Source organism: Thermobia domestica, chromosome 3, assembly GCF_964235325.1.
Source record: "Thermobia domestica chromosome 3, izTheDome1.hap1.1, whole genome shotgun sequence".
NCBI classification, from domain to species: Eukaryota; Metazoa; Arthropoda; class Insecta; order Zygentoma; family Lepismatidae; genus Thermobia; species Thermobia domestica.
In genome coordinates, this window is record NC_137456.1 from 69,588,709 (window position 1) to 69,607,865 (window position 19,157).

At 33.4% G+C, this 19,157-nt stretch overlaps 1 protein-coding gene across 3 annotated transcripts in view; it reads left to right on the top strand.

Annotated features, from left to right (window-relative positions):
- M6 (neuronal membrane glycoprotein M6) overlaps positions 1–19,157 on the top strand; it is a 60,897-nt gene that overhangs the window by 20,995 nt on the left and 20,745 nt on the right. Inside the window, exons 1-2 of one of the 3 annotated variants that reach the window (XM_081751059.1) lie at positions 2,295–2,448; positions 13,810–13,969. In XM_081751059.1, the coding sequence (XP_081607185.1) occupies positions 2,433–2,448; positions 13,810–13,969 (176 nt within the window). In that variant the 5' untranslated portion in view covers positions 2,295–2,432. Of the gene's footprint in view, positions 1–2,294; positions 2,449–2,768; positions 2,914–13,809; positions 13,970–19,157 lie in introns of those variants that run through there. The other 2 variants (XM_081751057.1, XM_081751058.1) reach the window with 2 other exon arrangements.

The window sequence follows — 19,157 nt, forward strand, 5'->3', positions numbered from 1 at the left end:
CACAAGTGAATGAAGTTACTGTCTTATACATTAGCATGTCAATGATAAGCCCACATTTCAAAAACTAACTTCATTCACTTAGGTTATGGGCCCAGGTAAATGGCAACGTTGCATTTTCATTTAACATTGGGAGCATAAAGAGTATATAATCCAAACGGCTCGTCCGATTTTTTTTTTTTTTTAATCGAAATTCGTTTACTTTAGATTGAAAATATAATATTTGGAGACGGTTTCCCTTCTTACATTTTGCTGCAACTGAGATAACAACAGAGTTATCCCTATGTCTAGGGACTTTTGCCATTTGTACAGTTACCTCAAGACCATATAAGTCAACATATCCATACTTACGTAAGGTTTCTCCAAGGAAGATTTCCGAATTTTCTCACTACCTCCGAAAATAAGGGAAGTTTGCTGGAAGGTGAAAAAAATTCGATTCTTTAGAAAACTGCTGTAATGATTTTGTATTAAGTATTTCATTAATAATCGTACAATGTAGCATAAGTAATTTCTCCTGAAAATATCAATAAAAAGTCATTTACTCTTGGTGGTAAGTTTCGGCAATTTTCTCAAAAGTTAGTGTTCGTTAGATGTTTCATTAAGGACTTTGTTATGTGGCGTAAGTCATTTGTCATGAAAAAAAAAGTTTCCTTTTTATTTTATTTTCATCTCTCTAAAAAACACATGCGATTTTCTGCAGAAACCCTAATAATATTCCGTTGTTCGTTTTTCATGAAAATGTTCACTAGGGTAGTTCACTAAACTAAAACGCATACCATAATTTTTGTCCATGTTTCATAGAGAAATGTTTCAATACTAATTGCATAATGATACAATTTAAGAAATAAGGAGTGAGAAACTTCAGTGCTATTGTCCATGTTTTTTTCTTTTCTTTCTTTTATGTAGTGTTCTTCCAATGCAGTTATTTTTTCCTTCCTGTGTGACCTTCCAGTGTCTATCATGTCATTCAGAATACAATTAGAATTTTAGAATTTAGATTTCTGGGCTTTCGACATCTAAATCCATTTACCCCGTCACGTTTGAGAGATTACGTCCCTCGGCGAGCACCTATCCGGGGAAAGGGAAGGAAGGAAGCGGCCTGGGACCTATAATTTAAGTACCATCCTGTCATTTGTCTGGTGTGAATGAGGAAAACCTCATTATGGATGACTGGCCTGAAAAAGCATTTTACACTTTTCGACCGAGTGCCCCCACCGGGAATCGAATCGGGACCGCTCGCACCGAAGGCGAGAGCGTTAGCGACTATACTTAGGTTTTATTTATATATTTAGGTTAACATATATTTAGGTGAGAAGAGCGTATATTTAGGTTAACATTTAAAAAAAAATGAGATATGAAAACTATATGTAATTACTCAAAACATGCATATTCGAATGAGATTAGTACATCTGGCTTCGGCTAAGTAAGTTCAAATATGTACACGGGGCTGCGGTGGCTCAGTGGTAGAGAGTTCACCTCTGGTGCTTGGGGTCCCGGGTTCGATCCCGCCAAGTAAACTTTGTGTTGGACAAACACTGTGTGTGGGGGTTTCTCGGGGTTCTCCCGTTTCCTCCCACTTTATTCATTCCACCATTTCATTCATTACTCATTATCACCGTCTCCTTTAGCCTAACCGGCATAAACGTGGGACGTAAAACTCAAAGATTTCATTTCAAATATGTACACATCTAAATGCTTTATTTAAGATATATGCATATCAAAAAGGCAAATTCGTTCAATTTTTAATATTACTAGTTGCTTTTGTTAGAGCATTATTTCGACGGATTCGGATTAAGACTTCCATCCCCCCACGTTTTTCAAGTGTTCTTTAACGGTAAAATAGTGATACACCATTTGCCAGAAGCATTCTCATTAAAGGAATCCGTTTTTTATTTATTTATTTATTTTACATATCTGTCTTACGTCATTATTATCTTTGCCTTCAATTCATGAATTAGTTCATTTAAAGGATGTCTTTAAAAAGTTGAGAATGAGACCCATTAGTTTTACATGAAGCATTTCCTGCTAATTTTCAGAGAAATGTGTGCGTATGCCTGTATATGTTGATTCATCAAAAATATTTCGTCAGTAATGTAATACTAGCGCTGTTTTAGTTTTACGCAAGATGAAGTATCACTTTCAAACACACACACAGGCGTTTCAATGTTGAGCCTGATGAGAGAGTGAGAGAGGGGGAGAAAACAATGAGAGATCATTGGGAAGTTGAATGCTGTAGGGCAGGTACTCGTATATCATTGCTGTACCTGATGATACAAAATTTGGCAACGTTGCAAGGAAGAAGTAGCGGAAGAAGCGATGCGTTTCGTGATGTGAAGGCAAAGTGTTGTCTTCAGATTCAGAGCCTTTTAAATTTCATCCCAGCTTCTTGCTAGAGATGTACTTTTTGGTTCCCGTGAAAACCCATTTCAAACATCATGGAAATGAAGAAAGGTAATGTTGCGTTTGTTGTAAACTGTATTTTCTAATATGCGTTAGTGTGTTGGAATTTCATTAAGGCATGTTTGATGATATAGAAAGTGTGTACATAGCGTGGAGGTGTTTGTGTTTTGGGGCATGCACATATAATGAGTATATAAAAAATGTATGAAATACTTTTCAGTGTATGTAAGGTGTAAAAGAAATTGTGAAGAGAGCATGACAACTAGGTTATTACACAGCGGCCGTTGAACTCAGGCATGAACAGTACAGTAAAGTAAGGTATTGTTTTTGAAAAGTTCTCCAGAGACACAAGTAATAGTGTTAGTGGTGGTGATTAACGTTTTGTGATGAGTTTTACTAATAAGCTCCCGTGGAGGCGTCGTACGCCCTTAATCAGGAACTCCAAGAAATCTCAAGATGACAAAGTTCGATGGTGGCATTTGTTCTTTGGAAAGTCGGAAGACAGAAAAAAAGCAGGTAATATTTAGCTGCCTGCTGCTCTTTCCTGATATTGAAGATGATTCTTGGAAGGTAATGGATATTCAGAAGCAATCACATCACAAGAATGTTAAAATACCAATGTAAAGTTTGATCGTAAGATTCCTTGATTATTTTGTAATTATCATATTCATTTGTGAAAGGATAATGCAGTGTAAGTGATATATGATAGTTGTGTGCTTTTTAATATATATTGCACTATATTAATATATATATATATATATATATATATATATATATATATATATATATATATATATATATATATATATATATATATATATATATATATATATATATATATATATATATATATATATATAATTGTAATCATAGTGCAAATAACCTACAATATTTTACGTTTAGTGTTTTTGTGTTGGTGCACTCGTGTTGTATGTTGTTCTATGAAATCTGTGATAACAGTGAGCGAGGCTTTTGCATTCTCCGCAGGAATTGAAGTTTCTCAAACATGGATTTTGTTCTGCAATACAATGAAATTTTCAGTATCATAATATGTATAACAAAGTGTCAAAGATACGTAGTTTCTTAACAACGATTAATGTCTACCAAAATGGGAAGAACAGTCTAGCAAGATATTGTTCCATGTATAGAGAATAACTATTTTAATTACAATGGAAAGTTAATATGCATAAATTAAGAAATTATGCATTAAAACTATTTCTAGGTCACCTTTGGGAATTGAAAATGTGTCAGATAACGCTCTTAGCTGTATTTTTCAGAGTTTATTGTTTCATGCAATTATCCATTAGACATAGTTCAGTACGACTATGTCGTAGTTCTATCTAGATTCTTAGCGGTGTCAAAAGGACAATTTTTTAGCCCCGCATAATGTAGTCGTTAACGCTTTCACCTTTGTGATACGAGCGGTCCTGGGTTCGATTCCCGGTGGGAGCACTCGGTCGGCAAGATGTAACAGCTTTTTCAGGCCAGCCATCCTGAGTGAGGCTTTTCCTCACTTAACATAATGGTCCCAGACCGTTTCCTTCCTTCTTCATTCCTTTCTTCCTCTCGAATTCCCCAGGTAGTGTGATCGCCAAGGGACGTCATTCTCATATGTGTGACGGGCCAATATGGCTGTAGATGCCGAAAGCCCAGAAATCTAATTCCTAATCCTAAGAGGACAATTTTAATACAGGAAATGATATAATACATCATACATCGATTCCAAAGTTAAGTAATACAGTACGCAATAGATGTGTCAAACTTTTCTTTGATACGTTTTGTATTCTGTGAGGAGGAAAGAGAGCTCGCTGTAACTATATGATAACGTTTCAAGACTTTATTGTATGTCATACGTCGTCATTTTCCCTCGTAACAAGTAATGACCTTAACAATGAACGAAGCCAAACAAAATTCCCACAGCATAAGGTGTTTGTATTGTCATGGTGTTACCTCGGAAAAAAGTCAGTTTTTTATAATCGTTCTTGGGATTATGTAAGGAACTTAGTGGAAAAGTAATAGTAATAATGAAGAGTGGCACGAACGAACGATATATCACAATTCGTAGGACGAATTTGTTGCTTTTGAAATGTGACTTTCAGTAAATTTATTGTGATATAAATTAATGTATATTAAGCCCGTAAAACACTTCATAGATGTATTTATTTTGGAGTCTTCCAGCTTGCGACCGTGCGATCTCCGTCCAAATTCTCTTGTAGTAAGATGACATTTCAAGGTACAGTCAGCTTTTTCAGCTGTAAGTTACGACCAGGCAGAATTTACTATAAAAATTTTAAGAACAAAATTTAAACTACGTTCACCAACAACAAAAAAAATACACAAACGCAGGACAACAATGCACATTGTACCTTCATGTACTAAAGTACACGGTCGCTCCTTACACTGTCATTTATTCTTTATTTTATTGTCAATGTATAGAACATAATCTACATTGAGATGGATAGAACGTCGGAAAAATTAACTAGCGGCTCTAAGGGAAGCATGAGAACTTTTTTTTTTTTTTTTTTTTTTTTAATGTGTTGGCAGAGTTCGGTATTGTGCTCAGTGCTAGTTTCAAAAAATTTGCGTAAGTAGAGACGTATTGGCGGTCTTATTTAATTACTTTTCTAAAGTGTTCCTATTTAATACGTTTACATTCAAGTGATAACGTTCGAACGAATTGCAACATTATATCTGAAAAGGATTCTCAATAACTGAATGGCAATCACTATCTAGGTTCAATCCATAGTGAGAGATTTTGTGGTTCGAATCGTTTTATTATTATTATATATATATATATATATATATATATATATATATATATTTGCATGTACCGTACATATCCGTACTGTTCACTGATTGCAATCCCAACAGCAGTAATTCTTTACCTTCTAAGAAAACACGCTTTGCTTCATACAAATCGGAATTATTATTATTATTATCTATGGCAATTACCTTGAAACATGCAGCCATAAGCAATAGATCTCATTGGGAAGCGTGAAAGATTTCTGATTTGATTTTTTTTTTTTTTTTTAGTTAAGCGCCCCTTTCAGCAGCGAGGCTGTATGTGAGTGGACCTACAGCTTAATGTGGAATCCAAACCACGTGCATTTCCGCTGGGAATCAAACCCGGGTCTCCCACACCATAGACGTGTACGCTAACTGCTTAGTCACGAGGGAGCTCAGGAAGGATGAAAGAAAGTATACTCAATGTTTAATGAAAATCATTAATGTACTTTCATAAGGTAGTATATGAAAGTACACCTCTTCCCTATAGTTAATTTCAACCCCAAACAATTGCAGTAAGCCTGTAATTTCAAACAAAACAGACTATTACCCGTAAAATTCCGTGGCTTGTTTTATGTTATTTTCGTAGACCCTGTTTTTAAATCGGGGAGGCAGGAAGGTATAATTCGCTTCCTCATTATTGTCCTATTTCAACTCCAAGCAGGGAGATTATTGCAAAGCTTGAGAAAAACATTGGGGATATTCCAATAAAAGTTTTCGTGGAGAATATTTTTATTTAAGAAGTTGAAATAAATTTGACCCTCATTCTTGACTTGATTTTCACCCTAAGCAGTAGGAATTGTAGAAAAGAGTCATTGTTTAATATTTATATTGTTAACATTTAAATTGTGTGTGTGAGAGAGAGAAAGAGAGGACGAGATATTTCACCTCCTTATTCTTGACTTTATTTTTAACGTAAATAATGATGGTTATAGAGTCTGAGGAAATACGTACGACATATTGCACAAAAATCAAATATATTTTTATGAAAGTTATTGTGGGGCCTTTTCTTAATGGGGGCACAAGGAGGAATGATTCAGCACTGTACTTAACATATTAATCCCAAGCAGAAAATCGTAATATATTATATTGCGTAAGAAGCGAAATTTCATGGGGCATATTTTTAAAATATCTGCAAAGGGATAAATACAGCCCCTTGCTTTTGGTTTATTTTACCTCCAGGCAGTGGTGGATGATTATGAAATCTCATAGAAAATGTGCACCATATATTATCAAAATTGAATAATTTTGACGAACGCTATCGAAAGAAATTATTTTCTTGTCATTATTTAAATAAGGAGCCTCCAACGTTTGTGATAACTTATCTCCCATTTTATCGGGAGCAACTGGATTGCGCACACGCTAGATCCCAAATTGCGCACAAATCTCTGTTGGCCTTTTTGAACAAAGAATTTTGTCCAACGTTGCCACAAAATGGTAGCTTTAAAATCTGTGCGCAAACAAGGTTTCCCTTCAAACTACGATAGAAACAAAAATTAGAAATAAAATACAATTATATTGCGAATTAACTAAAGTTAGTTAGCTGTTAGTTAGTTATCAGTAAATACAACAATAAATCAAGACACCTTCAAAACCAAGTTTTTGTATTTACAATCCACATGTTAAAATTTTCTTGGTTGCAATTGTAAGCCTACAATTTTTAGAAATTTAAGCCTCCTTTTCTCATACTCTGAATATGTATCACCGTTAAGCATCTTATACTGCTTCAATATGAAGTTATGTTTCTTCAAATCTTCCTTTCTTTATGTATTGGTATCTCTTTTCGCAATTTATCTTAATTTCAATTTTGTTTCTGATTGTATCTTCAACAAAGATGAAATCACCTGGTAAATATCTGGACTCGATGAACCAACTTTCTCAGTTCGATTTGTTTATTTATTTAAGATATCTCGTAGTATAACTCATATATATAAAATTGTTACTTAGTACGATGAGTAGCCTATTCAATGATTACACACTATTTTCAATCACTTAAATGCACTATATTTCAAAATAATTATTAATTGCTTCACAGCAATTCAGTACACTTCTATATTATATGGCGTCCTGTTAAATTATATAATATTATTGATAATTACTTATAAACAAATCTGGTAACAAAAGCTGTTACCATAACAACCGGCTCATTATCATAACGACGAATAAACAAACATTTACATCTAGCGACAGAAAAATAAAACCTTTACGAATCAACATTATTCATGACAACAATTATATATTTCTTCTTCTTCTTCTTCTAAAGTATAAATAGTACATACATTAAAGCACTTTTGCGCTGAATACTAAATAAAGTAAACGAGGTAAATACATGTTATCGTTGTATAGAATTGTTCATTGTCACACACATATACTGTACAAACATAACAGAAGATAAAATATTTTTCATTTGACACATTGCTTAATTTTTTGTGCGCAATCCTGTACATTATAATAGCTTGTCAACGGCTTATCAGATAAAACTGATAAAACCGGAAAAGTGTGCGCAATTTCATTGCAGCTGTCCGCTAATTGTTGACCAATTTCAACTGCAACTAATGACATTGATCGGAATGCCATAAAGAAAGTAAATATTATGCTTTATCAAACAAATAGCTTTTAGTAGATTATACTGAAAAGCTGTTTTGTATGCGTAAGTGCAAAAATTACAACATGGAATGGATGTTACATCGTTTTGTTCCCTTATTCTTGATGTAATGCGATCCCAAACAATAGGATTTTTTTTTTTTTTTTTTTTTTTTTTTGCAGTTTGAGAAAAGACACAATAGCAAGTTTCAATAAAATCGGATAAATTTTGTGTAAGTTATCGTTGAACAAATGGACGATAGACACACAAATGCCGATGGAGTTGAATGGTAGAAGCTTTGCTATTCTTGCTTCAATAATGAATCCTCACAAGACTAGTGAGCACAGACGAAAAGAAAAAAGAACAATATAAGGATATATTTTCACCCGACGAAGATAGACTGGAATATTTTCGGGAAAATTTTAAACTTCATTCCGTGATTTTGCTATTTATGCAAAATAATTAAATGAGTGAGTTGAAAAAGGAACACATTCCACAAACCTCAAGTTTCAAACACTGGGTGGAAGAATGAATACATTCCACAAATATGTTCGATTTTTCACTCATACGTTCCCGCAGACCCGAGTAAAGATGACCGAAAATTAATGAATGCGTAACTTGTTCCTCTCAAGCGATGTAGGTACATATGAAATGAATATAACCATCCCAGTTTAGCTTGCCTAATTTCTGGAATGTGAACTTTTTTCAACTCACTCATTCAATTATTGTTGGAAAATGAACGTTATTAGTAATTCAGTTTTCTCACACCATAAAGCTTTTAAATATCTGGTAATCTCTTATTGTTTTCTTCCTTGTTATTTACAATTCAACCCTCACTTTATCTCGTGTATTCTTACACTATCAAATCTTCTGTGTATCAACATTTGACTTTTAAGGTGGATCACTAGGTGTTCTCGGTGCTATGCTAAACACTGCTTGAATAGTGCGGCGGCGTTGCCAGGTAGTGTCGTGTGTGTAGTGGTGCCAGATAAAAAAGGAAGTAACCATGGAATTCTACGTGGATACTTACTGGAGAAATTAGTTTTCGACCCTTACTGCAATTCACAGCTAAGTTCCACTTCTCGAACGGCAACGCTTGAATCCAGGAATTAAACGTAAAAATTTGGCAACAACGCATTATGGCGTTCTGCGTAAGTTTCTTCTCAAAATCTATTTCCTTAAATATAAATTAATATTTAAATAAAATGTGAAAGATAACACGAAAAAAGGTCAAACAATATATCTATTTCATAATAAGATCGTTACTTTTAAAGTACTTAACACATTCAAATAAACATTTCGTAAAATTGAGCACTTTTAGTAAGATCTAACAAGAAGTCCCATCTTGTGTGCTCATTGTAAGACGAATTAAATATTTTCTTCCATTTGTTACCTTTTTCGATATCAAAGGACACAACCAAATGAATCAGTGTCTTGTGTTGTAGCTGAAACACAACTTTATCTTATAGTACAATATTTATAATATGCAACGTTTCATTGCACAGTGGTTAAGGGAATGAGCTAAAATATGTACTGACTTCAGGGTGATTATCAACCTTAACTCTTTGCGGACGGACTTTAAAATAACTTTTTTCCTGATGGGAGGATTTTTTTTTAATTCATAGAAAAATCGTTTTTATTTTAGACATTTCTGAAAACTAGAAATCTTGCTCTTTTAAACCATATAACTTGTTATACTTAGAATAATAGTTCTAAGAGGGGCACGGTGGCGCAGTGGTAGAGCGCTTGTGGTGCGTGTGGACCCAGGTTCGGCTCCCGGGCAAGTAAGTTTGTGGCGAACAACATCGTGTTCTTGGGTTTCTCGAGGTAGTCTCGTTTCCTCCCACATTCTCATTCCAACGATTCTTCCATCATCATTCACTTGCCTTAATCATCGTTTCCCTTATCCTAAAGGGAATAATCGTGGGACGTTAAAATGAAAGATTTCATTTATTTTCATTTCAGTAATTGTTCTGACATGTGAAAATCTTTTACGTCAATACTTTTATTTAAAGAAAAAATACGATATTGTATTAGAACTTATTGTACAGGTATTGAGTTGACAAATAATGTAGAAATAATTGATTAAATATATCTTAAAAATTGAGTTATCGTCAAGACTGGAATCCTCGTAAAGAAGTTCAAAAACTTAATCACTATCTAATTTGTTCGATTACATTCTCAACCGCGTGAACATGAACACGACACGTTCAAGTAAGTTCTCCTGTAACAAGAATGTAATTCCTCCTGTAGCGGCTCAAATTTGAATAAAATGGTACTAATAAATATGAACAGGAAACATGCTGGGAATACAACTCATGGTTCATTCGCAATAAAAACGTAATGCAAAGGGCGCTATGCCTGTCATTTGTCCTCTTACCAGACATTAATTTTTTAAAAGTATTTTCTTCTATCAGCAGAAACGTTTTTAATGCAGTAATGCAATAATGCAGATACAGTTGCTGTCGTTGGTTGTATGGTTATGCAATCTCGTATTTTGATACTCCCAAGAAAATTTTCAAAATATCAGAAGTATTACATATTTGAGGAAAACAATACAATTGGATTTCAGCCCAAAAGAACTTTCTAATGTTTCAAGATTTTCTAATTAAAAACTGAAAGAATAAAAGTGATTTGCGTCTGCGGTTTCAAGAACACTGCAACCAGACTTAATAACATTGCACATAAGGCAGGAACTTCTATTTCCTAACGTGAAAACCCGCACGTATATCTATCTTTTCGTATTGCCGACAAGTGGTTGCAGTCACTTGATAACCTTAAGTCTGTTTCCGTTACGAATTCTACTTAGCAGAGCCTGATTCAACCCTCTTTATAGCTATAGTCCAAGTAACAGATGAGGTGCTTGTAACAAGTTGGAAGTTATCAAAATCAAATATTTTTTTATGGAAATTACAGTGGAACTTTTTAAATCGAGAGCAGGAGAACATAATCCACCCTTTCCTTTTCAATGATCTTAGGTCCATCCAGAGGAGAAAATATATGCCATATTGCATCAAAATCAAACGTTTTTTTAAAAAAAATAAATAAAATAATCATAGAACATGGTTCTTACATTGATGGGTAGTTGAATTGGATTTTACCGTCCCCTTCAGTACCGAGGCTAATATAAGATGTGGGCCTACTGCTTAACATGGAATCTGAACCACATAAGCTCCCATCGGGAATCGAACCCGAGTTTAGTTCTTTAATTAAGGGGGATAATTTGACCCTTTAATATGAAGGGAATTTAACTTAGAGCTATGGGGATCATCGCAATCCTCTGGAAAAACTGTATAATATATTTTGTCGAAATTGAATAATTTTTACGTAGATTATCCTACAAAATGATTCGTATGCGTATGTACAAACTTATAACGAGGGGTTAATTTTACACCCCTTTGATTTCCGTATTCTTCATAGATTGGAGATACCTACATATGGTATTTCATTAAAAGTTGAAATTTTAGAGAGCTATCGTGGAACAAACAGACGAATAGATGCCGATCGAGTCGAATGGTAGATCACTAATGCTCGCTTCAGTTATGATCATGGGTGGCAATTAGGGGGGAGCAAAGGGAGGTAAATACCCCCCCTCACTTTTTTGAAATGACCCATTAATGTATATAGTTTCATTTGGAAGTATAAAGTTTTTGTATGTATTAATGGTTCATAAAATAAAAATTGAGCCATAAAATATTTGCCGTCCCGTGAGTACGTATTGGTTGTCTTCCCGTTCAGTTAAGAAAGGTACATGAATTGCGTTTTAATTGCCACGAAAAATGGCCCCAAAATTAACCTATTGGAGCGCCACAATTCAAGTGTACTTTCATTCTTCTTACAAGGGCTCAATATGTTAGTCAGCCGCTTTGGTACTAATTGAGATAACATTTCGTTGTATATATTTACAATTAAGTTTAGTGAATTCAACATAATTCTAGGTTTTAGGATTATTTTGTATAATTGGAGTGATTCTAAGTATTGTTGAATTTTGATGTATCCGAAGAAAGTGAAAACTGTACTTAATGGCAACGAACATGCTTCGGGAAATTGCAAAAGTACTTCTTTAAATGTCGCAGCATATGCTTCTAGTATTTACTATCTTTCTAAGAGTAATAACGTACATTTAATAGTATGTGTGGAATTAAAAATATAAGTTGTTCATTACTCATCGATTTCAATGTAACTTTACATTACTATTCGATTAATATTTTTTTCTGTTTATTTGTTTTGCAAATTTGTTATTAAATAGGCCCCTAATCTGAGATACAATTTTCCAGACAGAATTTTAAGATGTTTTTGAGCAAGAAATCAAATCTCTTCTTACACCTTCGTTGTTTAAGAGTAAAAAGGGCTAGTATCTACTTGCGTTGCTCTTGCCAATTTACTTAATAAAATATGAAACACGATGTATGGTATTTTCACTGGAAAAGACAGTATCCTAATAGTTATACAACCTTTCGTCAAACAAAATGTTAGAAGCAAGCAGGAAAACTAACACTGATATACAAATATTGAGATCATGTCTTGCTCCCCCCCCCCCCAACACACACACACTTTTAACGTCCAACCGTGGCCACTGGTTATGATATATAATCATGAAGCAAAAATGAAAGAGAAAAAAAAAACATATACTGTACAAGAAAAATTCTAAAGTGACATGTACGTCATTCTTGTATAATTATTGACATTGGAACTTGCAAATGATACAGAGTGAAAATTCAACTTTCTCGCATATAGCGGAAGCAGGTCAGCTTGCTATCTTTTCAAATAGTCTGGAAGCTTTAAAAGATTTCTGAACATTGAGCCTTGAGATAACATTTGTGGTTTTCATTAGTTTTGAAAATTACGTTTCTGTAATATATTTGACCTCTTTACTCTAACATTCAGAGATGCTAATGGTAAATATCAACAGCGAAAATTTCGATACGTGATAAAACATTATTTGTTCTTATTTCAAAACATACAAACACAGCTACTGTGAAAGTGTATGATACCTTAGTAGCTCAAGGTGTGTTCAAGCCATGATCGAATTGTTATTATTTTATTTATTTTTCATTGGCTTTATATGTTCGTGTTTACTTTCTGTTCCGTTATTTACGTCATATTAATTCGTTTTCGTTCATAATTAACTTCTTTAGCGTAAAGCATGTGAGACTTAAAATTTCCATTAGGAATTAGTCCCCTGAGTATGATCACGTTTCTCTGTACTTTCTCTATGGTAAAAATGCAAAATATTGGTCTGAATTCTGGTCCAAAGATAAATTTCATAAAATTGGTCATTTATACTGTGTCTTGTTACCCTGTAAGATTGGAGTTTTCGATATACATTCTGAACGATGTATGTTGCTTCATATTACCTGCGTTTTTTTTTTTTTGTTTGTTTGTTTGTTTGTTTGTTAGATACTTATTGACGTTACGCAATATACACGTCGCCACCAATAATTTAAAATGAGCGACTTGCACTAGTGATTCAAACTGTTTGTAGCAACTCTCTCATTCCAAGCTGTTCTCAAGATTTAGTCTTTTCTTAAGTTTGATATCTGTGTATGAGTATCAGTCTCTCTGGTACAAAGTAGTGTATAACTGTTAACATTAAATATGTATCATTTGACTCTACTGTTCAATTTTGACGAAGTTTATATAATTGAAAGTGTCAGGATATTCTGCTTCCTTGGAAGCCATGGTTGTTTCAGTTAAATCTGAGAACTCATTGAGATGAAAATTACGATAGTAATTAGTCAAATTCAAATTACTGGTAGTGTTGCCCACGAGGCGAATCAGTACTTTCAGGGCTTTGATTCGAAACTAGGTAGTCCCAGATCTCATCTAGTGGGCAGCACTAATTAATTACTGGCGTAGTAACATATATGAAATATATTGTTAATATAAATCCTAAATTTCCAGTTCTGCCAGCTTCTTTGAATCAGTAAGCACATCTTAAAGGCAAATTTTAGTATTATTTCAAGGCTTTTCCCTTTAAATAAAAAATGTTTGCTTGGCGATCACAATATACAATAATAATTTATGTTTTTTATTATTTTCAGGTAACCAATGCAAGGATTGTATGACGCGCATTCCATACGCCACTCTCATTGCAACCATAATGTGTTGCGTGGGAGTAGGCGTATTTTGTGGGACCATGTACAGAGGAACAACGTTAACTGATTTAATATTTAAAGAAGTTTTTCACATACAAATACCATGGTAAGTATTCAGAAAATTGTTTATATTCGTTTAACTACAAACTTTTTTTGCAACAGCTGCTCCGAAGTAAGGGGAATTTTAAAGCCATATGCTTGTAATACTTCTCTTATAGTGCATATCATACGTTCCACAATTACTTTGTAATAGACATGCTTTAAAAAATATGCAATAACTTTCGGGTGAGAAAATTTCAAAGCTATGGGGTGCTGTGGCTCGTTGATAGAGCTCTCACCTTTAGTACGAGGAGTCCCTGCTTCGAAGTTTAGTGTCAGTGTGTTTTCTCGGTGTTTTCCCGTTTCTTCCAATATTCTCACGGCACTCACTCTTTCATATTCATCCGCTTTCATCAATCATCTATCTTCTTTAGTATACAGAGTATAACCGTAGGACGTAAAATAAAGATTTTATTTCATTTTTTCAACTTTAAAGGTTGGTTCTTGTTTTTAGAGAGTAGCGCCCTTCAATTTCATGAAGACATGTGAGAAATTGATCTAAAGTTCAATGTGAAATTCAAACGACGTATGATCCTATTTCAGATTGAATCCTGGTCCATCATACAAAGAAAGCACGTGTATTAGTTGCTTGGTTGAAAATATATATATATATAAACAGAAAAGGTACTAGGTTAGTCATTTCCAGCTAGTCGATGTATGAGGTAGGAGCGCGGTTTTACAATCTGAGGAAAAGAGGGGAGGGGATGACGTAGAAGAACAAATGCTGTTAAAGTACGCTTAGCAATGGATTCACGAGTAGTGTGCCTTCAAAATTTTGACTACAGAATTGGTGTTCTTGTTTGCTGTCACCACTGTCTTTTATAAACTTCAGATTACCTTCCCCTCAAGAATAAAAGGCAAGAAGCAAACCTTACGTCACAACATTCAGTTGGAAATGACTGCATTAGATGCACGTAAGAGCAAATACATGTTGTTTCTTGCAACATTTCTATAAGACGAGAACAACTATTACTAGTGACAGCTTACCCTGTTCCTGGTAGTAAGCGCTGTTACTGTAGGATGACCAGATTTATAAATAATAATAATAAAAAAAACCCAGCAAACTGGTGTAATTTGATAATGTACACTCATGTCCAAAATTATTGTCGCATGTCTATAAATATATTATTGTAGGTAATTTGATAACGAATTCGCCCGGTATTTCTTATAATGTTAGTATGTGTATAATCGGCAAAGACATGTATGTAGCAAATTTCATGTCAAAAGAGCAGTAAATAAAAACAATAAAACGAAAATAAAATGTTCTTGTCCATTTAGCAACATTTTGTTTTACTCATTCTAATTTTCGTATTTATAATTCTTTTCCTATGAAATTTACACAAATATACATTTCCCGATTATACACATAATATCAGTATTAAAAGTACCCTGCAAAATCATTATCAAATTATATACTTAAAAGAAGACAGTTATTAATATGCGACAATCATTTTGGACATGAGTGTAACTAAGTATTGTTATAGTTATTTCGTTATTCATGCCAGTGAGAAAGAAGTCTCTTTGCTTTTCAAAATAAGAAGATTTTATTTGTTTAACCTTATTTTATTTTTTATATTGACTCGTTAATAGGAACCAGGGGTTAGGGACATCGATGTCTCTTAAAGTCATATATTTTTATTACTGAATTTCTTGTAGAAGGGTTGGTTTCTCCTTCAAGCCACTGTAGAAGTCCACTACGAGTCAAAAGCGAGACGCTGCCTATTTTTTAGGCGTCCTATTTGCCTTTTTCTCGGGACAGTGGATGATTTTCTGGAAAAAAAGGGACAATCCTTTTCCCTACTACATTACTATTAGTGCTGTTAAAATTCGAATATTGGAATAATATATTCTAATGAATATTTATTTGAACAATCAATCAGATACCAAATAATTATTTTGATAACGAATACTCGAACGACAGCAAAAAAGATATTCAAATAACGAATATTCAAAGAATTTTAAGAGCACTAATATGTATGTATTCACAAACATTTCCGCGGTTGGAAGATTTTCTAAATTCTGGTGCAATTTCTATCAATAACCACTGGATCACTTTTTACTAGGAACAGTGATATTTTTTTTACTTCTTCGCCTCACCACGCAAACTCACAGTCCACTTGGTTATTAAATCGCCAAGTGGTTTTTTCTAGACACTCGTCACATATTATCTTAAGAGAGACACTGTTAACTCCTTCCCTTCACGTAGAGGGCAGTGTTTATTAAAATGAATAAATTATACAAATTTAAAGTTCGTCTTAGTGTTTAATCTAATTTTGAATAGATTGAAAATTAAACCTCGAATAGAAGAAATCTTTCCTCATTGGGAAGCCACAGATCTCAAATAAGTCAGGGAAGTTTTATTTTGGTCAAGAAAAATGAGAAAAATGTATCAAGTAGTAGAATTAAGTGTTGAAAATCAATTAAAAAGAAAAGAGAGAAAAAAGTAGCCAGGAGAAGAGTTCACGCTTCGCATTTAACTCCTAAAATAGCTCTTTATTAAATTAATTAGATGAGACGTCAGTTTCTTTCAAACGTTAAATGTTGACCATGGTAGATCAAGTAAAACATGTAACTGAGTACAGATATTTTTACGTACGTTGATACGCTGGTATTTTATCAAATGGTAGATATTAGAAAATTTCTTAAGTTTGTTGTGGCTTTCCTTCATCAAGAATATTTTAAGCGTTAGATAGAAAGTATATTGAATTAATAGTTTGTGTATTTTATTATCGACTTTCGGCAACGGAGAAAAGGTCTTAGATATAAACATTCAAAAAAAAAAAAAAAAAAAAAAAACGTTTTTATTGAGAAATACAATATGTAGAACTATCAATCGCAAAAATATTACTCTCTTGTACAGTTGTTGTGCGCTACAATGCGCTCGGGTGTGCATCACAAGATTTTTTCTTATGATGATCCTATTAATTTATTTGGGATCTGGACTGGAGTGTTAAACTCATTTATAATATTTATTGCTGTTATTACTTCCATTCATATTATATGTTATAATGCAATCTTTTAAAGTGGACGGAAAACATTGCTACAAAATGTTATACGCCGGCACTGAAAGAAAAAGGAAATCGACGTTTAAATACATACAATACTTCGAAATAAATAATAATAATAATAATAATAATAATAATAAAAAGTAGAACTACAATACTTGTTGAATTTTTGTTTTATTGTTTTAAAATTGATTTAATACCAGGAAGAATGGAAGGAATCAAAATGCAATTCTTCAAACTTAGAACTGGGAAGGATCTCCTGTCCGAAGTCAATTCTTCCGACATGATACATTATACCTAACTTTATTTCGCTTATAAATATCAATCCAAACTTTCTGTAACATGCATTTGTGGTAAACAAGTTCCTTGTATCCCAGGATAGGATTATGAAACCTCAAGACCATAGTTCATAGAAAGTTAAATTAAATTAAATGCTGTGCACAGAAGTTAGTGAAGACGTCAAAGAACATAGACATAGACTGCTTACTCCATACTAGGAACGTGGTGTAATCGTGTATAAAGAACAGATTGTAGCTAAATGTGTTAATATTTGCTTTACTGAAGATAAAGTTTTAATTTTAAAAGAATATAGAAATATAGTATTGATGCTACGAGATTAATATATACATGTGAGAAATATATTAAAAATATAATTGATTTCTAATATAGGGGTGTAAATAATTTGATTATTATAATACAAAGGCCTTCGACGCATTACAATACTTAGCAGAGCTCTTATGTCATGACTACGCTAATAAGTCTCAAGTCATGCATATTTAAGCAAGTAGACAACATTACGTTTACGTGAACAGCAAGCATTTTGAGTATATAACCTACTTCCAACTAAACAACTAGCAACGATATCTACGAAATTAAATATCTAAAGAGAACAATAATAAACTAATATTTGAATACACTAGCACTACCACTACGAGTAATTACTTTTTACTTAATCTACTAACCTATGAAGTAACCACTTCAACCATTCCCTAACTTACAAAATTATACTCACCTTTGGTGGACATTTCACTCTGATCGTCTCGTCCGAGGATTTTCTTGTAGAATCCTGAGACGGAACGCTGAAAGACAGAAAATATGAATTAATTGTATTTTCAAGAATGTTGTAGTATTGAGTTGTATAAATACAATTGACACGTTGGTAGAAACAGGATATCATGAACCTCGAAATTTCTCTTTCTGCTCATTTTCTTATATTTCTATTATACTGAAAATTCTGAATTTCTTGTTTTTGTTATTTTCTTTTGTGACCAATGATTTGAAAATTCGGATAGTCAATAATCCACGGAGTCGTCTATCGGGAGAAACACACCAGAAAACCCAGAATCTTCCTCATAAAACTATATTTTTTTTCAGGTCGCTGATTTGAAGGGCAACTCTGAATCGGGCCAAATTGCTGATTAATATGCAGGTGCATCGACTCGAAAGAACATTTAGAAATGTTGCACTAGGAAAGAATCATATCCAAATATAATACCGTAACAAATCATAAAATCAATACGACAGAGGAAAAGGACAGTGCACAATTGCGTATACCTTCTCTTCTATATTCTATCTACATCTTTGGAATGGATAGACAGTTTTCATTGAGTAGAGAGGACGTAATGGTCAATATGTTTCAAAGTTGTTGATAAAAAGAGAGTATTAAGTGGAGATACGCCTTTTTACGGGTAATTGTGCTATTAGGAATACATCGGACACTTGATCATAGACTACATGAGAGGCCTAAAGTGTTCAATTTCTTGATATTGGAAAATAATTCTGTGATTCTGATAGGCCTCATAGCGAAGAATGTGTAGATATAGAGATTGCTATGAAAATGAGTGGTCTACTTTGTTGAGAACAATCAATTTATCCAAAAAGGATTAAACATTCCGATACCAAGACTAGAACAACAAATCAGTCCAATCAAAAAGTTATAATATCGAGGCATAAACCTCAGAATGTGGTTTAATAGCGTGGATTATCTCTTTTAATATTTAGTCCTATGGCTTATAAAAGTGAAATAAATATCACAAATAAAGCATTTTCAGGCGGTCTCCGTCCCAGTAGAATATATTTGGGAGACTTTTCACAAAATGCATCCATCTTGCTTAATAAGTGTATCCATGTTCACTGGTATTACAGCTCATTTATGCATAATTTACAGTTTTTTTTTTTTTTTTTTATGTG